Raw genomic sequence first — 27,218 nt, 5'->3', positions numbered from 1 at the left:
ACCTTTCTGTTCCGTGAGAACTTCCTCTTCCCTCCAGCGTTTAGAGCCCCCCCACCTCACCTCTCACCCCTCCTACAGCTGTTCACCAGCACAGAACCCATGGTACCCAAAAGGTGAAGGACCCTTGGGTTGGAGCAAATCTAAGTTGGCAGACGGGGTGCCCGGCTGCCATATGTGCTCTGTAGAGGCCGGGCATCCTGTATGAGGGCTCCTCATACAGCCTTCCCCTGCCTTCACGCCTCACATACTTGATTTACAAGTTCCCCACTGACTGCCCTCTCCCCCGCCTAGCCCCCCAGTCCCGCTCCCCTTCTCTCTTCCTCTCGGCCTTACACCCAGCCTGGCACCCCTAGCCTGAGCCCACCTTCGGGGTCTCATCTGAGATGACATAGAGCTCCTGCTCGCTGATCCAGGCCTCAGCCTCGCCCGCGTCCAGGTAGTACTGCTGGGCCTCGCTGGCATCCCGCAGGCGCTGCAGCCGCCCGGCCGCCGCCTCCCGCAGCGTGTCCCACGAGCTCTGCAGGTGGCCCAGGCGCTCCTCAATGTCCCCGCAGTCAATCTCGGCCTCCTCCACCAGCCGCTGGCCTCGCTGCAGCACATCCTCCACCCGGGGCGCGTGGCCCAGGATCTCGTTCTGCAGCGTCTGTGGTCAGAGGGGAAGGGCTCAGCGCAGGGGCCCTCCCACCGTGCAGGTGAGGGCCAGCCTGCAGCAGGCTGCCCAGGTGACACTGGCACCTCTCACCCCCTCCCGCTCGGGGAAGCCAGAGCAGATGGGTGGTGCCATAAAGCTGCCCGTGCCCACAAGCCAGGCTCAGTGCGAGGCACTTCACATCATTCTCCCTTCACCCTCAGTCTTTGGAGATAAGCGCGCAGAAACTGGCCCAGAGCAGAGGAGTGACTTGTGCGCAGCAAATGGCAGAGCTGGGATTTGAACATGGCTCTCCCTGACCCCACGAGTGCTCTTGACCGCCCCCTCTTCTCCCTCTGTTTTAGCGGAGCTTGGTTTCTTAGTTGTACGGGACAGAGGAAAGAAACACCATTTTTAAATGGCCTTTTGATATCTTATTCTAAGAGCTTTCACGCCTATAAAACTACAGTTGACAGGTGTTCCTTTTAAGAGTTCAGGGTTTTCTTTTGTTTTTTCCCCATTTCTATTTCTCAAATCTCTTATGAGCTCTGTATTAATTTCATGTCTGAATCTTTCATCACCAGAATGGCATTTTCCCCCTACTCTGGGCATTGGGTCACCTTTTTCTTCAGGGGGCCATGACCCAGGTGCCACTCACGTTCTGGTCCTAGAGGCCTGAGCCTGGGTGCCTCTCAGCCCCTTCCACCTCATCTCCTCGCTTTCTACAACTGCCCATGGCCTTTAAAACCATGTAGAGGGCGGGGGCAAAAGTAGGACGTGCGGGCAGTACAGTGACTGTCAGCATGTCAACTACATAGAACCAGCAACATCCACATGTCACCTAACTCTCTGAAATGCATTTTTTACATTCTCCCGTGGTCTGTGCAATTGTATTCAAACTACCCATGGGGTAAGCTCCGTTTGCCTCTACTTGCCCCGAGATCCTATGACCTCGGCAAGGGACCCCAGCAGGTCTCTCAGCCAGTCTGTCTCTCTCTCTCTCTCTCTCTCTCTCTCTCGCAATTGTTTTCTAGGCTCCTGTGCAGTGTGCTGACTTGCGATGTTTTCTTCCCTGACTTCATTCATTGAAGACATATTTATTAAGTTATTTCCTATGTACCAGACCCTGTTTTAGGGACAATGTGGACACAAAACCCCTGTCCTCATTAAGCTTACACCCTATAGAGGAATAGATGGTAAGCAGGTAAATGAATGAGTAAATGCAGATAATGGTGCTATGAGGAAAATACATGAGGTGTGGTGGTTGGTACTGGAGCTGGGGGAGTCTGGCAGGGCCTTTCTGAGGTGACAGCTGAGTGAGACATGAGTGGTGAGTGGGAGGCCCCCACATAGAGACCCGGGGGATGAATGCTGCTGGCAAGAGGGGGAGCGCGTGCTAAGCCCCGGGGGTGGAGGCGGGCCGGGGCTGTCCGAAGGCCAGAGAGAGGCCGGGAAAGCTAGAACACCGTGAAGGAGGGAGGAAGTGATGAGAGATGAGAGGCAGGTAGGAGCCCGATCAGACGGAACGGTGGTTGTTGATCCTGGTTGCACATTGAATAATCTGGGAAAACAGACATAGCCAGGGCCCCAACCCCAGAGAGCCTAATTCATTGCTCTGAGGTGGGACCTTTGCCTTCGCAGGTTTAAAAATTCTCCAGGCGACTCCAATGTGCAGCCAGAGTTGGAAGCCATTCATGTGGCACCTTGTGGGATTTGTTCAGTTGTAGCGGATAGCCACGGGAGCAGCGGTTCTCAAAGTGGGGTCCCAGAGCAGCAGCAGAACCCAGAATCTTGACAGAGATGGAAATTACCAGGCTCTACTCCCAGTGTGATTGAGTAGAGCTGGCCTGGAGCCTGGTCAGCTGTGTGCAAACCAACCCTCCGGGCGAGTCTGGTGCACACTGAGGTTTGAGAACCGCTGCAATAGAGGGGACGATGACATGGGATTGGAGCCTTCGCCAGGCTTAGCCTAAAACAGACTGCACTGGGCGGCCATGCTCGCCCTCTGGCTCAGAGAACTCTATTTATACTTGCCCTTTTCCTAAAATAGTAACCTTCAGCCAGGCGAGATGACCATCTTCTGGCAACAACACTTACTGGACAGGGTCAAAAGTCTTCAGTGTGAGGAGGACTAACACCAGCTCATTTTACAGTTGAGGAGACTGAGGCCCCAAGGATCCTGTCCTCTACCAGCCTCCTTCCTGTAAGAGGAGGTTGGCCCCCACCCTGCCGCCTTCCGGCCCAGGTCCCCTCGTGCGGCCACTGGAGCCTTGGTGGTCAGAGCATGTCACCTAGAAGCAAAGGGCCTGAGGGAGCTGTTAAGGACCTCCTCTGAGAATCAGTCAGGCCTGGGCACAGCTGCTGGGCTCTGCGAGTCGATGCCGGCGGCTGTTACTCTGGGGAAAGAAGTACTGTCTGCTGTGAGCCTCTTTCCCAAGGAGCTGCAGTGCCGACTGGCCCTCTGGGACACCGAGTCCCCAGGCTCTCCTTGCTTAGGGCCTTGCTGCCCCCACTTCTCCACTCAAAGAGCAGACCAGGCAGGAGGAAGGACTCTCTGTAGTCAGACGACTGGGCCAGAGGCAACCTCTCCTCCACCCAAAGGCAGGGGGAGGGCTGATGACAATTACGCCACCCTCGCCAGACAGAGGCACCAGAGCCAGGGCAGCTGGCCTTGGAAGTACATGACGACTCTGATACAAGAGGAAGTGAGGCACCTCTCACTTCCAGGAGTCTGACTACAGTACGAAAGAGCCTCCATTTAGAGGCTTCCTAATGGGATTTGAGCTCCTTAAGTCCTCTTGTGTCCAGAGAAGTGGAGCCTTCTTACCCCGAGGACACCCAACAGGCCGAGCTCAGCCCTGGAAGAGGGAGAGCAACCAGGAGCCATGGGCCTCCTCTCAGGGAGGCCATGGGCTACAGAAGCTGTAAAGCACATTAACCCCCAGGCCAGAGCATCTGGGCCCTGCATTCACCGTGCCCTTATGGGTCTGAATGGCCCCAAATCTTGAAGCATCTAAATACTCCCCCACCTGCCTGTGGTCCTCCCAGAATTCTCTCTGCCATCACCAAAGTTGTTCTTTTTAGGGGTCTGGGGACCTCACAGCTACTAACAAGAATAATAATCTGCTGTAGCTGGCCTTCTGCAGGGCAGGATGGGGCAGGCCGGGTGGGACTGACAAGGTAAGGTGGTACTCACCTGGTTCTTCTTCATGAACAGCTGCACAGTTTGCAGATTAATGCCGTAGTCAGACGACTGGGCCAGAGGCAACCTCTCTTCCACCCAGAGCTGCGGAGACCAAAGGCAGAGGGATGGCTGATGACAATCCCGCCACCCTTTCCCGAGCACTCGCCGCGATCAGAAAGGGCTCTGCTGCATGTCTCCCCGGTTCTTCCCAACCCCGTATCAGGAACCACTTTTGCCCCCATTTTACAGACGGGGACATTCTGACGTTTTGAATTGAGGTTCCAAATAACTTTATCCTGGTCACACGGAGGGAAGGTAATGTAGCTGGGTCGGGAACCCAAGTTTGTTTGGCCCCCAAGTCCATGGGTGAGCTACCATTCAAAAGCACTGGCTTTCCTTTTACATCTAATGCAATCACCACAGCAATCCTGAGAGAAGGCGGTGAGATGACCGGACGGCTGCCTCTGAGAACTGCCCTGGGCAGCAGCCAGCTGACCTGGCGGCAGCGGCTGCCTCAGCGGCTGGGGGTTGGGGGTTGGAGGTTGCGGCCCACGCACCGTCTCGTCCTCTAAGTCGCGGCTGATCTGCAGCTTGGCTCTGGATGATTCCAGCTGCTTCTTCCTCTTCCCCAGGGGCTCCAGGAGGTCCAGGAACCGCTTCTCGATGCTCATGTCAGCACCCCCCTCTTCCTCGTCCAGTGAGGGCATCTGGGCAAACAGCTCTCCCAGCTCCTCCTTCCGCACATTCACTTGGTCCTCCACGCGCTGGGACACAAGGGGACAGCGTTGGCACCAGCCCTGGCACCTGGGCAGCCACTCCCTCTTCTCCATCATGCATATCCCACCCATCCTTAGGGGCCCAGTCTGAGCTCAGCCTCTCCCAGCAAGTCTCCCTGGACGCCCACTCTTCTTCCCCTCCTCGGACACCTGTACTTGACTTCTCAGGCCTGCTTTTACTAACCCGTTTTGGGTCCTTGTCTTACCCACTGCAAAGGGGTAGCAGACGGGTGATGACCAGGAGGCATTTTGCATGATAAAGGCAAGCCCGGCTAAGAGGGACTGGCTTTCAGGTTTCGGATTTGCTCCCCAAGATCCCTTCTCTTCCAACACTCCCAGTCTACAACCCGCACACGTGCCTTCAGCTTAGCCAACATCCGGTTGACACTGGTCAGGTCCTTGCCTGGGTCGTCTGACCGCAGCTGGTCCTCCATGGCGCTGATCCACTTGTTGAGGTCGGCCTGGGTCTTCGAGCGCAGGTCGGAGCTCCTGGCGGCGGAGAGCTGCTGGGCCTTCTCCTTCGTGGTGGCCTGAAGCTCATCCCAGAGTCGGTGCAAAGCCTCTAGCCTCTGGGACACCAGGGCTGCAAACTGGGGCTTCTCCTCCATCAGCTGCTTTCCTTCCTGTGTGGGAGGGAGGTGAGCTTACCCTCCAGCCTTGGAGCAGCCCTGCTCCAGATGGTTACAAAGGTAAGGGGGGAGGGGGGGGCACCAGTGAAGCAAGGGATCTGGCTAGAACTTGGTGAGGCCCAAATGAAACACTGCACCCCCTGCGTTATTTGCAGTTGAAGGCGGGACAGGGGGAGCCGTGTTTTGGGCAAATGACTCAGGAGATTGCAGTAGGGAGAGCTGCAGACAAGGGTCAGCTGGTATGTACTAAAAATTTTTGTTTTAATTAAAGAAATAAAAAGATTCAGGATCCATCCAGGTACAAGCAGCCTGTGAGTTCTACCCTCTTGTGACTGTCTCCCCTGAGGCTGTGCACTAACCTTCGGTGGGATCTTTTAGTTATTGACTTTGTCTCACCAGGTTTTCACCTGCATAAATGTATCTTTTCTGGGTGGGCACAGTATGATACGACTTGGGCCTAGGAATACAGACCACTCATAACAGTCAATATTTATTAAGTGTTTAACAATCGCCAAGGACTATTCTAAGTGCTTTAATGCTCACAACTCCCTCAGGCAGGGAGCTGTTATTACCCTCATTTTACAGAGGAAGAAATGGAGGTGCAAGGAGATTGAGTCAGACAGTCTGGCTTGGAGCCTGCACCTTAACTACTGTGGACACGGCCTGGTGTGGCCCCTAGGCCTGCTTCCCCCTGGTCGCCACCGCAGGAAAGAGCAAAGGTGCCTGCTTCCAAGATCTAACTCCAGCCACACTTCCCCCTTAGGCCCCTGGGAAAACTCATTACAGAGGGCCCCTTGCTTCCCCATCTACAAGGGGTGCGAATGACCACTCCCCATGGTTCTGCCTGTCCAAACGGTGAGGGTCAGAGGACTGCCCTGCTCATGTCACACAGTCCCCTGTGCTGGGCCCTGGGGAGGAGCACAGGAGACAAACAGAGATAACCGTTATTTTGGTGCTGGATGCTGCAGCTCTGATGCCGGTGTCTTCAGTGTCCTGGACTGTCCCCAGACGCAGGCGACCCAGAGGAGGCACCCATCCTGACCAGCTTTAACAAGACTGGGTGTATCTGAAGGTTAAGTACTATTCAGAGAAGTTTTTTCACTCCCAGGTCCTCTGGTGTCCAGCAAGCTTCAGGACGGTGCCTACGCCTGGGTAAAGCCCATTCCGTAGGCACGTCCGAGCACTCGCGTTACTTACCGCATCGAGGCTCTCCAGCCACCCCTCGTGGGAGGCCAGCTCTGCCATGAACGCCTGGTGCTTCAGCCATTTGTTGTGAAGGTTTCGTGCTTCATCATAGGAGACATCCTGAGATGTCAGCAGCTTGTCATTGATCCAGAGAGTGAGCTGTGGGCAGAAAAAGAGGGTCCAATCATCCCCGAGTGTACCTCTTTAGCCAGGGGCTCAGGGCAGGACCTGCTGCCCCCCTCTGGCTGCAGAAGAAGGCCGCGCAGTGAAGTGCGGACATAGCAGAGTACCACTCTCCATCTCTGGATCCCTAACTCCCAGCACAGACAACTTGACCCACATTGTCTCGGGGATAAAATATGGACTCTGGAGGGTCTTCTACCCCAGTGTGTGCAGGCTGACACCAGGGATATGTATGCTTCTCTCCATATATCCAGGACCTAGGACAGGGCCTGGCCTGTTGCAGGAGTATTTACTGGATGGATAAACCCACCCTTTAGCAGTACGGTGAGAATCATTAACAAACATAGAGGACACGTTATCAGAGGAAGAAGCCAAGTGCAGATTAACAATGAGGGAAGCCCGGCTGGTGTGGTTCAGTGGTTGAGTGTGGACTCATGAACCAAGAGGTCATGAGTTCGATTCTGATCAGGGCTTATGCCCAGGTTGTGAGCTCAATCCCCAGTAGGGGGTGTGCAGGAGGCAGCCGATCAATGATTCTATTTCATCATTGATGTTTCTTTCTCTCTCTCTCTCCCTTCCTCCTTCTCTAAAAATAAATAAAAACACATAAACACACACACACACACACACACACACACACACACCATCTTTACAGCCCTGGCCGGGTGGCTCAGTGGATTGAAGCATCATCCCATACACCAAAAGATTTCGATTCCTGGTCAGGGCACATACCTAGGTTGTGGGTTGGGGTGTGTGCAGGAGGCAACCGAACGATGTTCTTACATCGATGTTTCTCTCCCCCTTCCTCTCTCTCTGAAAATCTATTTAAAAAAACATATCCTTGGGTGAGGATTAAAAAACACACACATCTTCGCAGATACTTTGAGAAATGAAAGTATTGTGGAACCAGATTCCCGAGGATGACCTACACTGTCAAGTACCGAGTTCCCCCCGAGGAACCTGACTCTGTGTGAGAGAAGATCCCTGTGGACCTCTGGGCTCTTTGCTCCCAGAAAGGGCTCTCCTGCAAAGCAGCCGGCCTCGCTGGGCCTCACCTCCTGGCAGTTCTGGAGGAAGTTCTGGAGCTCCAGGTTGTCTTTCAGAAGAATGGAGGCCTCCTGAGCCTTCTCGTTGTTCTTCCTGTGCCTGGAAGGGAAGCCAGAAGCTGCAGTCACAACAGGGCTGAGTCTGGGGTCCTCCTGGAACACCGCCAGCCCCACCCGATTCAGCCCATCACCCTGGGGGCGGAGAGTACCTGTCCTCAATCGACTGCACCTTCTCCTTGATCTTGTCTGCGTAGAGGTTCCCCTCGGCCACCAGCTTGTTTCCAGAGTCCACAGGACTCAAGACCTTATCCTGGTTATTCTCCATAGACACCAGGAAATCCTCGAACTTCCGGATCCCAGCCTCTGCAGCTTCTAGGGAGTCTGGGGTTTCCAAGTGAGCCAGCGTGTATTCCTGTTGAAGCAAGTTTCCAGACGTGGCATGAAGACAACCTGAGGAGGTGGTGAGGGAACCTGCCAGGCTGGGGCGCCATGTGCAGCCATGCGGGTTATATAAAGCGTGAATGATGCCCCCTGGAGCTGTGCAAGGGAGAGGTTCCCTAGGCCTTGCTCCCCGCCCCTATCCTCACCCTGGGGTACCCACTGTGCCTAAAGCCATTTGGAAGGGTAACCGCCCAGGGGGAAATGCATTTCCCTAGCCACTGACCCAAGAATAGGCATAGTTTGGGACAAGGGCTGAAAGGGGCACATATGCAACAAAGAGGATTGTCTCCCTAATTAGTGGCTAAAGAGAGGCCCAGAAAAGCATAATTTGGTCGCTGAGCACCTGTAGCACATTTGGAGACTCACCAGTGCTGTTGCCCTGAGAGACCACGCCCTGCTCCTGAATACCTTTCCCTACCTGGTTGCTGAGGATGGCTTCAGCCTGCTTGGCATCTTTCTGGAACTCCTGGAAGCCAAGGCACTGGGCGAGGAAGTGGCCGCGGCTCTCCCACATCCGGCGCAGGGCGTCCCAGCCGGTCCCCAGGCCCTCCAGCCGCTGGCCCAGGAGCAGGTACTCCGGGTCCGTCTGGCCCTGGAGCACCTTCTCCCCAGACGCCTTGACGCGCTCGAAGCTGTCTTGGTGCCCATCGATCTCGTCTTTGATGGCCGCATGCTGCTGCAGGAGCTGCTCGGCCTCGGGGAGGGACTCGGGCGTGTCCTCCGAGGCCACGGCCTTCTGGGCCATGGACAGCCAGCCCTGAAAGTCGTCCAGATCCTGCAGGAAGGCCTGCAGCTGGCTGGCTTCACCCAGCGAGGCCTCCTGGCCCTGCAGGGCTTGCTGCAAGCCCTGCCACAGCTCTTCCACGTAGGCCTGCCGTCGGCCAATGTCCTCCTTCAGTTCAGGGTGTGACTCCATCAGCCACTGCGACTCGCGCTCCAGGGCACCCACACGGGTCTGGATGGCAGCCACGTCGCGCTCCAGCCCCGACAACTTCCGCTGGATGGCGATGACGCCCGTCAGGTCCCGGCCCAGGTCCTTGGTGGACTCCACTACCTTCGTCTTGTCCAGGATCCACTTGCTGGTCTCCTCACAGTCCACGCAGTAGTTGTGCACCCGGAGGGCCGAGCCCACTGCCTCCCGCCGGTCGGACACCATGGTCTGGAAGGCCTGCCACCTGCCGAGGGGGACACGAAGACACCCTCTTCGGTGACTCTTCCCACGGGACATCCCGTCCCAGATTTCCCACCAGAGTCTCTCCCCAGAGACCTTGCACACTGAGAAAGTCATCTACCCACCAAACTGCAGTGCATGAGGTGCATTTATCCAATTTTACCCAAGACAACACAACGCCAATCAGGTCTGTCCATCGGCAGGAGGCAAAGCAGTGACGTGATTCCAGCCATAAGTGGAGGAACATGGCACTTAGCTGGGCTCTGTGTGCAGCTGGATTTCAGGCTAACATACAATTTCCCAGATGCACTGAAATACTGAAAATGACTAGGAAGCCCACATTATCAACCTGAAGAGTGCTTCGGGGAGTAGGGTCCCAGCTGCCCTAGAGCCATGGTTGGCAAACTGCAGCTCGCGAGCCACATGCGGCTTTTTGGCCCCTTGAGTGTGGCTCTTCCTAAGCCTAAGGAGTACCCTAATTAAGTTAATAACAATGCACCTACCTATATAGTTTAATTTAAAAAATTTGGCTCTCAAAAGAAATTTCAATCATTGTACTGTTGATATTTGGCTCTGTTGACTGAGTTTGCCGACCACTGCTCTAGAGGAACCATGAAGAGGCCTGACCCTGTTCAAAGTGCCCAGGGCCTGAAGGCCCCCTTGGCTCTAAAAGCAAAGGGGTGAAGAAGAAGGAGGAGGAAGGAGGGGATAAACTGGGATTATAATGAAAATGAATAACATAATCTTAATCTTCAGGTGCAGTGCTGGAGTGAAACTGGGAAATGTGCAAAGATCTGGCAGATGGCCTGGGGCTGGGGTGGGTCTGCAGCTCCTAATAAGCCTTTTTAAAAAAAATATATTTTTCCTGCCGAAACCGGTTTGGCTCAGTGGATAGAGCGTCAGCCTGCGGACTGAAAGGTCCCAGGTTCGATTCCGGTCAAGGGCATGTACCTGGGTTGCAGGCACATCCCCAGTGGGAGATGTGCAGGAGGCAGCTGATCGATGTTTCTCTCTCATCGATGTTTCTAACTCTCTCTATCTCTCTCCCTTCCTCTCTGTAAAAAATCAATAAAATATATTTAAAAATAAATAAATAAATAAAAATAAAAAATATATTTTTCCTGATTCCAGAGAAGAAGGAAGAAGGAGAGAGAGAATCATTGATCAGCTGCTTCCTGCATACCGGCTACTGGGGATCGAGCCCGCAATCCAGGCATGTGCCCTGAATGGCAATCGAACCTTGACCTCCTGGTTCACAGGTTGATGCTCAACTACTGAGCCACACTGGCTGGGCCAGCCACTTCACTTTTGATCACAGGTTCCAGCTCAATCTCTGGCCCTGGTTGGGGGTGCATATAGGAGGCAACCAATCGAAGTGTCTCTCTCACGTTGATGTTTCTCTCTCTCACGTTGATGTTTCTCTCTCTCTGTCTCTCCCCTTCCCTTCCACTTTCTCTAAAAATCAATGGAAAAATATCCCCAGGTGAAGATTAACAACAACAACAATAATAACAACAACAACAACAAAAAAGAAGAGCAAAGAGTCATCCTCTTCCTCTACATAAACCTCAGATTACAGAGACATCTCCTGAGCTACAGTCTGCCTCTTCGGATGCTGAGGCAGTCGGCCTGTTGTAGTGGCTCCTAAGTCCCCCCTCCCCTGTCTCCCCTGCCTCCCTTTGGGCCCCCAGGTATCCCCACTGTGCTGATCCTTTCCTTCCCTAACTGCACCTCCCCAATTGCCTCGGGCAGAACAAAGCTCAGAAACAAGTGTGGGAAAGGGACAGGGGCCATGGGAAGGCGGGGACCACGCGGCACTGTGTGTGCAGGGCCCGGGGTGACCAGCAGGACACGGGCCTGTGCGCTGCCTTGGAGATCCTCGAGGACTCCTGGGCCATTGCACCTGCATGGAAAGCACCCCTCTCCAAGGGCTCCTCAGGGCCCGTGTTTTGTTCTGAGCGTGAAGTGTGCTCAAGGCTTCCTGCTAATTCGTTCAAGCCAGCCGCAAGATGAAGACGGCACTTCGGTACAGGCAGCGGCTTTCCTTTATGGGCAGTACGTAAGAGCTCTCAGAAAGCATTTTCCCTGCCTACGAAATGTCCGGGGGATGTGGCATGAGTACACATGGCCTGATTCTAGCCACGGCCACTCAGAATGTCCCCCCTCACACAGGATCACCACCCCGACCCTCAGGCACAGTATGTGCAGCCGCGTGGACACGTCTCTCTCCCTCCCTGGGCCGATCACCAAACAGCCCCTCCCTGCTGCTAAACCCAGGGCACAAGCCTGGCAATGCAGAGCAGGCGACCTGCCCTTTGGGCCACACCCCCAGGGGTGTGTCAGGTGCAGGGTGATGCCCCCAGCTCCACCCACACCTCACCTGGTGTTCAGGTGGTCCTGGTACTGCTTCACTTCCCCACTGCGTGGGTGACCACTCTCTACCAGGCTGTTGGCAGCGAGGTTCACGCCATCAATCTGCGTCATCAACGTCTTCATCTCCTGGTCCAGGATGTCAAACCTGATATGGACAGAGACAGCGAGGACTGGTGAGGCAGCAGCAGGCACTGCATTGCCGGTGGCCACCCAGTCTCCACACGTGTAGCTCTTGTTTTTTCCTTCCACCTCCTAAATACATTTGAGCAGGTAAGGGGTGGGGCAGGGGAGAGAGGAGAAAGACATGCTGACACACCCTATTTGGGGGTTCATGGGTCCAGTTTCGTGGGTTAGCATTTCTTGGACCAACCTAGGAGAGAGCTGGTTCCTTGCTACACCGGCTACCAGCTCAGCAGAGAGGCATAGGGCAAAAACAAAGTGATGGGCGGTTAATACCCCCAGAGACCACCCCCCTCAACTGCCCCAGTCGCTGCTCTTGGACCCCAATTCCACTGCCTTGACACCTTGACCTGAAAGGTACTCACCAGCCAGATGCCCTGGCCCTGAGTAGGAGAAGGGACAGCTGCTGGGGGGAGGGGAGTCGTGTAGTATGAAAGCTGACCCTCCGGGGCAAGAGCCCAGGTCCCTCCAGCCTCAGCGTATTCCAGGGAGGCACCTCCCCCTCCTCCACTCCCTGGATTCTGTACTAGGATGTGTGGATGCACACGGGCAGACCTCCAGGCTGGCGTGCCACGGAATCGGAACACCGGGAGTGGCAGTGGCCGTGCAGACCAGTGGTTTGCCAGCTGGTCTCTGTGACTTCTCTGGGTTCTGTGGCCGAGGAACAACCACAGAGAGCCAGAGCTGGTGGGCCCCAGCCTCTCACCCCCCTTAACCAGTCAGCTCTACTTTCCTCTGCGTTGCATGTCAGGGGTTCAGTACATAATTCATTTGAACACAGGCTGCTATAGCTAAACAGTACTTGAATAACTGGACTAGAATGAGCCCCTTTGTTTATTTTGAGGAAGGCCGCAGGGGTGAAGTACCCAAAGCCACAGAGACCGATCGATCGGAACCCTGGCCTCACAGACAGACGTTGGCTGATTAGAGGCTGTCTCCCCCCGCCCCCTCCCGGCAGAGGGGGAGTTCATGCCCCGGGGTGAGGAGGCGGAAAGGCAGGAAGAGAGGCCCGGCCCTGACCTGTGCTGCACGACCTCCAGGTCCTCCAGCGTGTCTGGGATCTCCATCTGGGCCAGCCACTTCTCCTTCTCGCCCATCCACAGCTCACAGGCATCCGTCTCCCCAAACACCGTGTACAGGTCCAGGGCCTCCTGCAGCTTCTGCCGGCGCAGGTCCGCCTGAGCCACCACTTGCTGGTAGAGGTCCCGGAGGGCCTGCAGCCGATTGGTCACGTCCGGGGAATCCCGAAACTCTTGGGGGAAGCCCTGGGCCTGCCGTTCCAGATGCTCCATCACGGCCCGGCTCTCCTCCAGCTCCTCCAGGAAGTCCTTGTGCTTCTTCCCCAGGGCCCGCGTGGCCCCTTCATCCTGCCCCACGTCTTCTCCGGAGAGCAGCTTGTGAGCATCCTGCAGCCAGGCCTTCAGGTCGTCCGCGTCGCCCTGGAACTGGAAGAAGTTCTCGGCATCCTGCAGGTTCTTCTTGCGGAAGGCGGCCAGCTCCTTCAGCTGGTCCCACTGGGCGGACACCTCCTTGATGCGGGCCTCGATCTGCGGGTGCCCGAACTGCTTGCGCGCGACCATGCCTTCCGCCTCCTGGAAGATCTGGTCCAGGTGGGCGTCCAGCCCTCGGAGCTCGTCCTCGAAGGCCTTGTGCTTGCGCTGCAGGATGAGCACACTGGTCAGGTCCTTGCCGTAGTCCAGGGAGGAGTAGATCTGCTCCTTCTCCTTGATCCAGCTCTCGGCCTCGTCCATCTCCCAGAAGAACTTCCAGAGCCGCTTGGACTGCTCCAGCTGGGCCTTCCGCCCGGCTGCCATGTTGCTCAGCTCCTCGAAGCACTGCTCCAGGTGGCTGACGCGGTCCTGGATCACCTGGGGATCACAAGGCTGGTACCCTGGGAGGCAAGGGAGGAGGACAGATGAGAGGGGTGAGGGCTTCATTCATGGGCGAGCTCCAGATCAGTTGCCAGGCTAGAACCCCACGATCTGGAACCTGCCGTTTCACTGAGCTTTGGGGTTGGATGCAGGGGGTCTCGGTTGTTCAGAGGGCAGGGCATGTTCTTAATAATTAGTTCCCAGTAAACTTTCAGGGATAAGGGAGGTTAAAAGTTGGGTCAACTCTCAGTAGAAATGTACTACGTGAAATTATTTTTTAAAAAGCTTAGACACAGAGAAAAGCATTTGAGATTTTGCTCCCCATCAGGTCAGTTTGGGCTTAAATACACTCTTATAAAAATTAAAAGAAAGAAAAAAAGCTTAGATACAAATTTCAAGATGATTCTTCAAGGACACAACAGGGTCTCCTATTTAAGACCGGAAGCTATAAACCTAAATGGTCTCTGCTGTAACGTGAACCAGCAGAGAGGATGAAGGACGGATGATGTCTCACTGGGGCTGACAAACACCTTCTAATCACGGATTACCGAAGCGGTTGCCCGGTCTGGAGAGTTTTGCTATCCCTCAGGCTTCTTTCTTGCACCGTTAGCTAACGAAGGAGGTGGAATTCTAAAGCTAACGAGATTTATCCAAGCTGGGGCGCCAGAGAGCTGAGCCAGGGTGGGGGGCCCTGGCTTCGAGGGAGACGTCCAGATTCTTACCTTTCCCCTCGGTGAACTGCAGGGTGGCCGTGTTGATGGCCTTCACTTTGTCTCCTTGGATGGCGATGTCAGCCTCCATCAGCTTGTGCTTCTGTAGCAAGTCCTCAACTTCCAACAAGTGCTTCCCGAACTCAGCGGATAAGAGGTGAGCCTGGCAGAGAGGACGGGCGGAGGGAATGAGGAGAGTGCAGAGATCTACACGCCAGGAGCAGAGACCCCTCCCGAGGGGCGGGGGCCCATGGGCTGGGGGGGGTCTGTGCAGTTGGGAAACAGCTGCTGCTTGGCATGGAAGGGGCTCCAGGGCAGGGGTTCCTACTGGGGGTGCCCATCGGAGTCATTCCTGGACCGCCTTCCATGAACCCCTCACTAGATCTCATGCATTTGCCCAGGTTTGAGGCCTGAACATGTGTATTTTTATTTATTTTTTTAAAATGTATTTTTATTGTTTTCAGAGAGGAAGGGAGAGGGAGAGAGAGAGAAACATCGATGATGAGAGAGAATCATGGATCAGCTGCCTACTGCATGCTCCCTACTGGGGTTCGAGCTCACAACCCGGGCATGTGCCCTTGACTGGAATCGAACCCGGGACCCTCAGTCCACAGGCCGATGCTGTATCCACTGAGTGAAACCAGCGAGGGTGAGGCATGTGTATTTTAGAAAGTTCTATGGCCACTCTGAGGTGTGTGTGGGTTATGGGCACTGTGGTGGAGGGAGGGGAGATTCAGACTTCCTGGTCGCCCCTCTGCGGGCAGGTCTGGATGCTCCAGGCTCCTCATCAACCCCTGTCTCTCTAGACCCTGCAGGTTGGTGCCTGTGCTATTATGAACCCAAGATTTCTCGATCATGGGGACGGAGTGGACCTGGGCTGACTTTCTGGAGCAGAGTGGGCCAAGCAGTGGACAGGCAGATGCAGCCAGACACTGTGTTGCATCTGTTTCTCCATTCTGATTCTGGGATGTGATTGGTTGCGAGGTGTCTAGGGAAGCATGTGCTAACTGCAGGGCGGGCACTGAGGCCCAAGGGGGGTGCTGGAGGTGGGGGATGGGCAGCGCCGGGCCCACCTTGATCTCGTCCATCCAGTCGATGCTGTGCAGCATGTCCTGGAAGAGCTTCTGCAGCGCCAGGGTCGTCTCAAGTCTCTGGCGCCGGGACGCCAGCAGCTCCTGCAGGTAGCTCCACAGGCGCAGGATGTTGTCCTTACGGGCCGTGATGCGCTTCTGGTCGTGGTAGTTCTCCTTCTCCAGCTCCTGGGCCAGGTCTTCCAGAGCCCGCACCCGCTCCTCGTAGGCAGCCGTGTCAGTCTCGATGGCCTCGTGCTTCTTCTTGGCAGCCTCCACGGCTGCCAGGTCATACCCAAAGTTATCCTGCCCCACAGAGAGAAACACAGGCCGCTCAGTCGGGCTCCTCCCCAAATGCAGAGAAAACCACCGGTCCCTGTGGAACAAGTGCTGGGTGGGAAAGAGCAGTCCCAAGGCTGGGTTCTGCCATCTTTCCCAGCCACCTTATCAGAGCCAAGTCCCAGTGACTAACTGTCTCACAAGAACCTTTACAAGAAACTCGAGATTTCACTCCCTGCGCCATACCTGTGGGTGTGCTGTGCGTAGCGTACATTACGAACAGCCCTTCTCGGCCCGCCGCTCTCACCACCTGCCCCATTCTGGCAGGAAGGGGCTCCGACTCAGAACCATGCAGCTGTGAACAGCTAGTTTCGGGGTGCGCACACTCTCCAGTTCTCTCGGGACACCTGCTTTCCCCTTTCTGGGTGGAATTTAATTTGTTTCCAAGCTCCGAGTGAGCAGGGACAGAGACTGTCACGGACAGTCAGCCTGGGGTCATTTTTTAGCCAGTGAAATAGGGCCCGGCCCTAGAAGCCAGAGCCCAAAGGGACGTCCGCCACACACAAGATGCGCTGTTTTTATCCCACCCCCAGAGGACCGCTGCCTAACGTCCACTCGAGCCCTGGCTTTAGTTGATGACAGGTTCAGGGGCCATTTTGGAGTGTGAGGCTCTTTCCCTAAAAATGAGACTTTAAGTCCTGCAGACTCCTTCCTCAGAGGTGAATCTTGATCCACCCAGTCCTGGGGAGCAGGGCTGCCAGGCCTCGGAGAGGCTTATCTGTGGCCACGGAGAGGTTTACCCATGACCACGGAGGCGCCAGCTTGGGCTCCAGCCCCGCTGACTGTGGGGGGCTCTGGAAGTGAGTCCTCCGTTACCTGGGCCACGAGGCGCTGGTTTTCATTGAGCCACGTCTCTCTCATGGCGGCCTTTCGGTCAAAGCGCCGGGCCAGCTGCTCCAGCTTTTCCTGCCGGATGAGCTCGTTTCTCAGGGCCAGCTCCCGCCGGTACTCGGCTTCCTCCAGGCTCTCCCAGGCCTGCAGGAGGGACAGAGCAAGATTCTTGGGGCACAAGAGGAACACCTGGATTTGGGGGTTCCATCTCTTTTGCCCAACACTGAGTGGTTTCAGGAATATAGGCTCCCAGGGGACGTTCTCTGTACTGAACTCAGGAATGTCTGGGCCCATTGAAGATCAGGGAGCCCTGGGTATGAGCTCTCAGATCCCCCTTCCCCTAAACCTGCCTTGGACTTGACCCAGTATAATGTTATTTGTCTCTGTGGCTGCGCTGTAGATGGCTACTAGCAAATGGCTACCTCCGTTCTATTAGAATTTCCAGGGGGTATTAAGCATCTAAACCTTGGAGATATTAGAAGGTGTTTCCCTTCTGTTAAAAGTAGTTAATATTCCATATTTAAAGAAATCCAATGTTCAACAGAGATGAGATTATAATAACTGACTCCAAAAAATGGCTTCTGAGCATCTGATCAGGGGTTGAATTGATGGATGGACCATGGGTGGAGCTGACCTCTTAGAATTAGGTTCACATCACCCAAAGAGCCAGCATATGTAGTTATTAACACCATGGAAAGTGGCTTGGCTTAGCCCCAGTGACCCCTCCCCGAGAACTCAGTCACTCACTAGTAACATGTAATGGGAATCACTACTGTACCCGGTTGATGTCAGACACTAGCTTCCCGTCGTGGGGCGTGTACACTTTCTGATTGTTGGCTCTCATCCGGGACTGGATGGTAAAAAGTAAGACTTCCAGATTCCCCTTCTCCTGAAACCTGCCGAGAAAACAGAGGTAGAGAGATGCATGTGGAGATCCCACAACCAACCTGTGTGAAGTTAGCATGGAACCCTGGTAAACTGGAGCTGGGCTAGCAAAGCATATTTCCTTAAAAAAAAAAACACAAAAAGTGGAAAGGATCTATAGGTGCACTTATTTGTTAAAACATCTATCATATTCACCAATTGAGATCTAACGGTTACAACACAAACCGGAGAAAACACAAGAGCTACCACAGCGTTTGCTTAGTATTTGCTCCCCCGGGGGAATGGCTACCTGGCGTAGCCTGGGAGTTCCTATAGCTATGGAGTTTCACCAATCGATACAAAGAAACTCCCCCCTATTCATAAATGAGGAAGGCTTCTGACTAGCTCTTTAGTCAGTTTTTACTGAGTCAGTAGGTCCTCAGAGGCAGCGGCATCCACAGAAGAACATATTGCATTGAAAGCAGCGTTCACCTGAGTCCTACTGAGCTGGCTCTCCTGACAAGTCCCAGAGGCCAGCTGCTCCCGAGCGGGGAGGACAGGCTGGGTTCTGGGAGGATTTTAGGTGTCGGAGATGAGACCTGGCAGCAGGATGAGGTCTGGAACTAAGGTCCAGGCTCCAGGTAACTGGGTACTTTCCTATGTCTGCATGTATGCAAGCACCTACCCACTTCTACACCCTCCACCTGGCAGTGGAGGATCAGCTGTACGCAGGGTCCCCTCGCTGAGGCCAGCCTCATAGGTCTGACTGCTCACAGGCACTTCTGGAGGGCCGTGGCCCTGAGCGCCATCTACAAAGCCCAGAGATATCACCCCTGTGTGCAGAGCCGGGTAGACCCACAGGGGATGTTATTTGTATTGAGTTCAGGACTTTCAGAGTGGCTTAGTGTCAAACCAGAAATCAGATACTTGTTTATAGTACATTCTAGACTCCGTGTCTCACCTTTCCCTGTTTGAGAGTCATGAATGAAGAGCGTGGAAGATGAGAGGAGGAGGAACCGGCAGAGGGTACCCCTGAGGAGCTAGAATCTGTTTCCAGAGAGCTGGGCAAGCTAACGGAAGGGGAGCAGGAATGCCTTGTGTCTGTGCGTGCCTGCTTTCATGTGTGTGCACGTATGCACGTGAGCCTGTATGATTGTGTGTATCTGTGCATACGTGCACCCACCCAGGCCCTGAACATGCAGGGGAGAAACGGAAGTCCCGAGAGGCGGGCTCAGAGCTCTGCTGATGGGCAGTGACAGAGGGGAGAGAACAGGAAGAATGTACTTGGTGATCAACAAGGCCCCACAAAGAGGGCTCTGAGGCTCGGAATGCAGAGGTCATCACCTCAAAATAAACACGAAGCTCAGTGCACAGACGAGAAAGGCACTCTCCAGCGCAGGCTCTTTGAAGAGACCGGGAAGCCTGAGATTTCACTGCTGCTCCCCGTGGGGATCTGGGAAACTACTTTCTTTGGCTACGAGTCAGGGGTCACTCCTCAATGCCAATTTCCTACAGGCTGATGGCTTGGGAGCAGGGAGGCCAGGAGGGGATGAAGGAGGCGACAGAGATGCAGCTCTCTAGAATACGCCTCCCATGGACACATCTCAAGGCCCAGAGCCTGGCTCTGCCTTTAGGCAGCTGGTTCTCAGCCCCTGATGCCCACCCTCCCTCCCAAGTGCCAGGGCCTTACTTGGGCGGCTTCTCCACAGTGCGGTAGGTGCTGAAGGCCTGTAGCTGCTGCTGGACGCCGGTCAGGGAGTTGGCAAATTTGCGGCTGTTCAGGACTGTGATGGTCTGCTCGATCCAGGTGAGCAGGTCCGAGGCCAGTCCGCTGTACTTTTCAATCATCTTCTCTGTCTCAATGGCATGGTCGATCACCTAGGGAATCGCCTTATTACTCCTCCTCATCAGAAGAGCAATGGTGCTTCAGTGAGGACCACAGGCGAGGTGGTCCTCCTTCTCTCCGCCCTGGAGCATCCCATGTTGGGCTATTCTCCGGGCCCAGGGCTGTGGCTGAGGCAGAGGAGTGGCCTGGACGTGCACTGGCAACCTCAGCAGGCAGCTGGCCCTGCTGGGGTTCAGGAGTTCCCACCTCTTCCCCTAACCCTATAAAAGAGTGGTCAGCTCCCTGTGCTAGGACACCAGCCACTAGAGGGGCCAAAATCTTGTTCGTTTTCAATGCATATTAGGAATGGAGGGCTTCCAGGCACTGTCTTTGCTAAACACCAGGCACACACAGATGAATGAAAAATGGTGTCCACCCTCAAGCAGCTGAGGACCCAGCAGGGGAGAGGAATCTGGCATGAGGGTCTGCACCGTGGGGTGGCTTCCTGGTATACCATGGAGCCTAAGAGGCCTGAACCTACGAGAAACCAACAAATAAAAGCCCGTTTTGTTCCTGTGGGAATATTCATGAGATGTGGGTCTGCAGGTGGAAGATGGGTTCAGAGTTGCAGGCTAGGACACCTTTCAGGTCAGACTGCCAACCTGCGTTGGAATTCAGCATGGGAGCCATTACTTTGGCTTCAGAGGAAGTTGGTGGGGGTGACCTGCCTCCCACTCCCCTCTCCTACTGCAGCTGGAGCCCAGGAACAAAGCTCTTGGGATGGGAAGGCAGCATCCCAGTCAAGGCCTGGATGGCAAATGCGGTGACACTGGTCACGAGACACTCGGTACCTTGCCGATGCGCTTGCCCTCCACCGCCAGCACCTTCATCTTGGAGAAGTAGTGGTAAAATGCCACCACGTAGGTGATAATGGATTTCTCATCAGGGTTTTCTGTGAAGACATCTGCAAGGGGAAAGGGTGCTCTCAGGGCTGACCCGGAAGCCGGAAAGGTCAGGCTGAGAGCGTTTATCTCCGTGTTTCTCCAGCATGAAGTTCAACTACAGGCACCGAGTGGCAAGCAGCAGGAAGAGTAATGGTCCGGAGATTTTAGCGAGAGGATGGACCATAAGTTATGAAAGAAAGAAGGACCCAAAGGCCAGATGAGGTGCCAGGAACCAATTGGAGCTGAAGGGCAGGCCCCCAACAGAGTCCTGGACTGGCTGCCCTCCCCTTGCTGTGCCCATGGCTTGCTCAGCACCTGGCCTAGACCCCTCCAGGTGCCCTGTCAGCCTGGCACTCCCTCCGGCATAAGAAGCACCGTCTCCCACCCGTACAGTTACGACTGGAGTGGGAGCTGCTCACCTTCAGGGTCGAGGAGCGGTATAATGCCCAGCTGACGTTCGGCCACATCAAATGCGTGCTCCAGGTTGTGTCGGGCGTTGGAGTCTTTCAGTTTATCAAAGTCGATCAGGTCAGGCCTGAGGACGAAGCCAGACCGTCAGAGGGAGTGGTGGCCACGGCATCCCCACCAACAGGGCAGCCCTGGCAGGGTGCAAAGATGCTGGCAGGTGGAGGGAGGTGATGCTGGGAGGTGATGCAAAGACCCTGGCAGATGGAGGGAGGGGGACGGGCAGGAAAAGTGGGAGGAGGATTTGGGAGTGAGGCAGGGGGCAGCTGTGAGCACCGGCACATGGGAAGGCAGCAGAGGGAAGTTAAGGGAGGCAGGGCTGCGGAGGGTGAGAGGAGGACCAGCAGGGGTGACGTTCCCGTGAAGCTTGAACAGCAACCGACATGCTGAGTGCAATGTGTCCCAACACCTGCAGGGGAACTGCCCCTCCCCACAGCCCCTCTGCCCTCTTACCGGTGCTTGTGTATCAGGGCATTAAAGGCCAGGCCATCCTTCCAGCTGGAGGTGAAGTTGGTGACATTGACGTGGGGGTAGCTGCATCCAAAAGAAACATTAAGATTCTTTTCGGGTCCCAGACAAATGTATGGACTTAGGGGCCAATGCACAGGAGAGGAATGGACCTGTCTCTCCTCAAGCCGCTTCAACATGAGGGCAGCCGTGAAGCCTCACAGAGGCTCTCCCATAATGTGGGCCCCAAAGACTCATACACCCAACAGACCCCCCCAGTCTGGCCCATACAGCTGTGGAAAGGAACCCTGTGTTCCCGGCCCCAAAGAATCAGGTCAGGATAGCCTGTGCATCCACTACTCCGAAGCTGCTATAGTTCTGGGTGATGGTGTCATATCCCTTGGGGACGGCAGTGCTCAGGGGAGTGGGTGGGTGGGGAATGTGGCGGCAGCTGGCTCCCAGGGCATACCCTGCCGTCTTCATCTGACACCATAACAGCAACGCATCCTTGGCCGAGCGCGTCTCACGACCTTCCGGACCTTCCGGAACAACAATGTCCTGAATCTGGGGATGAAGGAACCAGAGGGAGAGGAATTAGATTTGCAACTGGCTCATGCCTCCCTGCTCTCCATGGGGGGCTCCTTTCCTCTTTCCTCCTCCCTAGCCATCCATCTGGCAGCAACACCAGAGCCTGAGGCCTGGCTCCCAGTGGCCTGTCTCCCTGCCTCAGTCAGCGTCAACAACACAGGGGCAGTGACGAGATGGCTCTAACTTGATAACTCTGATGGGATGCTGAGAATAAACACGACACCGGGTTCCTCCCCAGGAGGAACATGCCCTGCAAGGCCGGGAGCAGCACTAACGCTGAAGTTATTGGATTTGGATCAGGAGCTTCTCTTGCCTTTTCGTTCTGCCCAGTCCTGTCGTTGTTACTGTTTAATCGCACCCCCCTCCCCCGCTGCGTGGTGAGATGGGACACCGGAGAGCACTTGGCCGGGCTCTTCAGTCCGAGAGCCGTGTGCTGTACCTTCCTCTTCCCTCCCTTCCCTCCTCTGACTAGGCTCTTTCTGTCCCCAAACCAGCAGGTGGACGGTCCTGCTTCCTTCCCTCGAGCTTTCTACATTTCCTTATAAATAACAAACCTTGAAGTTCAGGGTGGGAAGAGAGAAGTTTCTGATTGAAACACATAAAAGCAGATCTTCTGCACTGTTTTTGCAGTTTCTGAATCAAACTATGTCAAAACCCATAAAGTTACACATATAGGGGGAAGGGGACAAAAAGCAGATCTTCTAGACCAGCGGTTCTCAACCTGTGGGTCGCGACCCCTTTGGGGGTCGAACGACCCTTTCACAGGGGTCGCCTAAGACCATCGGAAAACACATATATAATTACATATTGTCTTTGTGATTAATCACTATGCTTTAATTATGTTCAATTTGTAACAATGAAATTGGGGGTCACCACAACACGAGGAACTGTATTAAAGGGTCGCGGCATTAGGAAGGTTGAGAACCACTGTAGACAGACCTCAGCCCAGCCACTAATTCTCCCTCCTCCCTTACAGGGCCAGGCTGCTGACTGACAGCCTGCCCGGAGCTTCAACAGTGATGCAGAGAAGGGACACTCCTTCCCACCGGCACTTTCCCACAGGACAGGTTTCTAGCCTCTTCAGAGTGTACACACACACACACACTCCCTCTTTATTCACCATTTTATAAGATTCCCAGATCTGCCTGGCTCGGAGAGGCTCCCTCCACTTCCTCTGCCCTCTGGGAACCCACCTGGAAGCGAAGGATGATGGTCCAGATGAGGCCCAGGACCAGGCGGTGGTTGCCGTCCACGATGTCGTGGGAGCCCATGTTCTCCAGGTGCACACGCTGCTCCTTGAGGAACTGCAGCGCCTTGTCCACGTTCTCCAGGCAGTGGATGCGCATCTTCCCCTTCGTGGGCTTTGGCTGGGGGACAGCAGTGGCCCCGTGGGCATGGAGGGACCTCACAGTGACCGCAGAGGTGGCCGCAGCCTGGACCAGCTCCTATCTTCAGCAGCCACCCTCCACCCTCCTGGCTCAACTCCAACTCCCACACTCACGCCCTGACACTTTCCAACCCCATTCTTTCGGCAAAGTTCAGAGGTTCCCTCCCTCAAGCACCCTGCAATCAGGCTGCATCAGTACTGAGCCTGGGACTAAACCAAGCCTTCTGGGTGGGTGATAAATGGTATTCAAACCCAGTAAGTAACCGGTAGTTGAGCACTTAGTATGTGCCAAGCACAGAGATGAGGACTGTTTACTGCCAGTTGGTGATAAGAGTGGCTTTCAGTTTGGTGACTGATAATGGGCCTATCCCACCACACAACCTCCTCCCTCCTCAACCCCCAATGGCCCCAGCCAAAATTCAAGGGGACCACCATTGATGGGTAACCTCATCATCTGAAGGGTTCCCAGGGGTAATTCTCACTAGTGGGCTTTTAATGCAGGGTAAGAGGCGGAACTTAGCCTGGAGTTGAAAAGGCAGCAGAAGAATATGCTACCTTTTCACCTGAGGATGGTAGACACTTCATTAGGCACAGGTGTTATGTCCCTAGTTTTACACTCGGGGGAAACGAAGCAAAGAAGGTCTTGCGTGATAGGCCCAAGGTCACAATGAAAGTAACTGAGGAAAACATGGACCTAAATCTGGTTCTCCCTCGGGGGCAACATTATTGCTGGTGGGTTACAACCGAGAGGGCCCGTAATAGACTTCCATGCATAAGAGCAATGGAACACACAAGACAGCATCTTCCACACTTTCCCTTGGTTCCAGGAAGGATGCACAATTCTCCAGCTGGGTAATGGGAAGCCATCAGTCCATGCATCTCCCCCTGTGCACGGAGGTTGAGGGTGGCCATTGCAGACCAGCCACAGATGCCCAGATCCCAAGTGGAGAAAGTCAAGAGCTCCACACGGCTTCCTGGAAAAGCCTGAAGGCTGGCAGAGGCCAGAGGAGGCCAGAAATTCTGAGAACAGGTCAGAGAACCTAGCCAGCCACGGGGACACTGCACCTCATTAAGTATGAAAGCCTCCCAAAAGAATAGGGAGAAGCCTGAAAGGCCAGGAGAACTGGAGAGGCCCCCAGACCATATCTTTCCTGAAGGGGGATGGCCCCAGCCACAGGCCCCTGGCACAGCAAGGAGCATTACCAGCATCTCTCCAGAGAGCACCTCCAGCAGCTTGATGAGCATCTGTCCATCCCGCAGGTCCTTGTAGAGGTCGGTGATGCGACAGGACTTTCGGGCTAGGTGCGAGTTCACCCATTTCGTGAAGGTCTTCTTCTGAACAACTTCTCGCTCATCTGTGTGGGGAGAAGAGTCCTAGGTTAGGTTCCCGAGGTGGGCAAGGTCAAGGGGCAATGGCATGGAGTCAAAGGGTTTTCTCTGAAGCCCGGAGTCCCCCATCTCTGGCAAAGGAGGCTGATGTATCTATTCCATACCCTTCCTGGAAGCATTTGTGATCAGAGCATAGCCTTTTGGTAACACAGGCCCACGTGCTGTGACGGGGCCAATGAAGAGATAACTCCCACTACCCTATTCCACTCACAGTATCAAGACACCCGTCCTTCATCCATCTGTTTTCCTGTGCCAGTCAGAATGTTCTGTGCCACCGTGCCAGTGAGCTCAGACTTCAATGCCAGCTTCACCAATCCAACAATTCAGCAAATATTCCCTCTGCTGGAATCGTCTCTTGACCTCTCCCTCACCCCCCTCTTTCCCCTAAATCCTATTCATCCTTTAGGAATCACCCTGGCGGTATAAGATTTTTCTCCTTAAAGTTTCTTCTGACCCTTCACCTAGGTCAGGCCTCCCCTTGTGTGCCTTGACCCTCGCATTTGCATTTCTTATTTATGTTTTGCTTCACAAATTGTACTAATTTTGCTTTAAATTGTACTAATTCAAAGTCTGTCTTGCAGGCTCCTTGAGCCCAGGGAAGTCTGTCTTGCTCATCTCTATCTCCCCAAGGCTTGACGCCCAACACAGTGGCTACCCCATGGCTGTATTGTGGCCGAATGTACGGACACGGATTCAGCTCCTGCTGCTGCAGGCCTGTGCCAGCCTGATCACACGTGAAGGGAAGACAAACTGCCTGTCTTCGAGGAGCTCCGGGGAGGGAGGAAAGAATGGTGAACAAGGAGACAGGGAGACCATGTGCAATCTATGATCCAAGTGGGGTTGGGGATAATAGAGGCGTGGCCGGGGGGCTCCCCATGACTCTCTCTCTCACACCCAGAATGGCAGGCAGGGGTTCTCCACCTTCAGACCCAGGAGCTGACATGACACTCCCAATCCTGAGTCAGCATCAGCCAAACCAGGCTTCTGGCCCACACCGTAGCAGTGCAGGCGGATGCCTCTCAGCACCTCTGCAAAGCCTGGCGAGCTGTCCAGTTAGGGCTGGAAGCTTGACCAAGATGCTGGAGGAGGGCAAAGGCTGGGCTAGGAGAAAGACTGGGGGAGGCTGAGAGAGAGAGAAGAGTGGTAGAAAAATAGAAACAAAGGGAGAGAAGAGAGGAAGAGGAGTGAACCTCCACCTGTTTGCTTTAGTGAACTGTTTGCGGTAACCGGCTTCTGGGCACTTTGGCCGGAGACTCCAGGCGGGGGCTGACCTGGCAGTGTGGCTGGGCCCGGGGCCCTGGAGGATCCCCAGGGTCAGTCACAGCCAGGAGGGAATGTCAGCGCCTCAGGAGCAGGCTCACTGTCGTCTGCTCACCTGAGCCCCTACTGTGGGAGGGCTGGCTTCTTAAATTATTAAATATCTATTTAACAACAAAAAGAGAAGTCCAGTCAGCACCGCCTCGAGGGTATAATCCTGGCGGTTCCCGAGGCTCACGGCATCAAATTCCTTCCCCCTGTGCGGCTATGTTAGTGTTAGGAGCTCAGGCCCTTTATTCATTCACCCAGCAGATGCTTACTGTATACCCATCAGGTGCCAGGCTCTGGGTGGAGGTGGGGAATTCAAGGACAGGAAGGGCGGCTCCTATTCTTGAGTCAGACATATTCTATTATAAATATGACGAGCGCTGGAATCGTATATAGAGAATTCAACGGCAGCCATCTAAATAAGACTTCCAAGAAAAGAAAATACTACAGCTAAATACACAAATCTTATGTAAATAAAACATTGAAGTGGCGTTCATTCATTCTAGGACATTGGGCAAAGTTTCAGAGGGAAAAGACCCCTTACTCTTTTGTTGGCAGCAAATTAAACCACTATCCTGATTTCAAGGACTGCTTCAGTAAAATACAACTAAAGTTTTGATGACGTAATTAACGGAAAGCAGTTGCATTTATTCTGGGACATGTCCGGATCCAACAGAGTCTGCCGCAGTCCCACGGGAGCTGTTCCCCCAAACCCGTATCTGTTCTTTATTTTAAAAATGGGTTTTTATTGATTTTAAAGAGAGAGGAAAAGGAGAGAGAGATAGAAACATCGATGAGAAGGAAACATCAACATCGATCAGCTACCTCCTGCATGTCCCCTGCTGGGGATCGAGCCTGCAACCCGGGCATGTGACTTGATGGGGAATGGAACCAGCGACCTCCTGGTGCATAGGTTGGTGCTCAACCACTGAGCCACACTGGCCGGACAACCCAGATCTGTCCTTTAAGAGGCCAGCCCTTCCAATCAGTTGTGGAGTTTTTGACCAAGGGGCTGAAATTTTTAGCCCCTTTAGAGATGAGTGTCTAAAAACACTAAAGTCCTAGCCCTGGCCGGTGTTGCTCAGTGGTTGGGCTTCCTCCTGGGTACCAAAAAGGTTGCTGGTTCGATTCCCAGTCAGAGCACATGCCTGGGTTGTGGGCTCAATCCTGGGAAGCGGGTGCGCAGGAGGCAGCCGATCGATGTTCCACTCTCACATCAATGTTTCTCTCTCTCACTTCCTCTCTCTCTAAAAATCAATAAGAAATAAAAACACTGAAGTCCTTTCTTCTCTCACTTTCTCTGACTTTAAGAATCCAAAATTTCACTACATGGTTCCTGAGACCCATTCACCTGTGCCTAGCAAAGTGCAACAAAGTATGCCTAGCT

General features: G+C 54.5%; 1 protein-coding gene across 2 annotated transcripts in view; it reads right to left on the bottom strand.

Annotated features, from left to right (window-relative positions):
• Window positions 1–27,218, bottom strand: part of SPTB (spectrin beta, erythrocytic) — a 122,951-nt gene that overhangs the window by 23,669 nt on the left and 72,064 nt on the right. For both annotated transcript variants that reach the window (XM_070418413.1, XM_070418422.1), the window contains exons 3-23: window positions 24,341–24,492; window positions 22,944–23,117; window positions 21,632–21,726; window positions 21,169–21,249; window positions 20,670–20,785; window positions 20,158–20,270; window positions 19,172–19,359; window positions 17,396–17,513; window positions 16,603–16,761; window positions 15,451–15,753; window positions 14,390–14,540; window positions 12,817–13,687; window positions 11,624–11,761; window positions 8,491–9,247; window positions 7,841–8,043; window positions 7,641–7,731; window positions 6,415–6,561; window positions 4,948–5,211; window positions 4,370–4,576; window positions 3,825–3,914; window positions 365–643 (exon numbers count right to left, since the gene is read on the bottom strand). In XM_070418413.1, the coding sequence (XP_070274514.1) occupies window positions 365–643; window positions 3,825–3,914; window positions 4,370–4,576; window positions 4,948–5,211; window positions 6,415–6,561; window positions 7,641–7,731; window positions 7,841–8,043; window positions 8,491–9,247; window positions 11,624–11,761; window positions 12,817–13,687; window positions 14,390–14,540; window positions 15,451–15,753; window positions 16,603–16,761; window positions 17,396–17,513; window positions 19,172–19,359; window positions 20,158–20,270; window positions 20,670–20,785; window positions 21,169–21,249; window positions 21,632–21,726; window positions 22,944–23,117; window positions 24,341–24,492 (4,697 nt within the window). The remainder of the gene's footprint in view (window positions 1–364; window positions 644–3,824; window positions 3,915–4,369; window positions 4,577–4,947; window positions 5,212–6,414; window positions 6,562–7,640; window positions 7,732–7,840; window positions 8,044–8,490; window positions 9,248–11,623; window positions 11,762–12,816; window positions 13,688–14,389; window positions 14,541–15,450; window positions 15,754–16,602; window positions 16,762–17,395; window positions 17,514–19,171; window positions 19,360–20,157; window positions 20,271–20,669; window positions 20,786–21,168; window positions 21,250–21,631; window positions 21,727–22,943; window positions 23,118–24,340; window positions 24,493–27,218) is intronic.

The sequence above is a fragment of the Myotis yumanensis genome, unplaced genomic scaffold (genome assembly GCF_028538775.1).
Source record: "Myotis yumanensis isolate MYYU_CA2020_CCGP unplaced genomic scaffold, mMyoYum1.0.hap1 SCAF_1, whole genome shotgun sequence".
Taxonomy (NCBI): Eukaryota; Metazoa; Chordata; class Mammalia; order Chiroptera; family Vespertilionidae; genus Myotis; species Myotis yumanensis.
The sequence above is the reverse complement of the archived record's forward strand: the minus strand, read 5'-3'. Positions and strand labels throughout refer to the sequence as shown.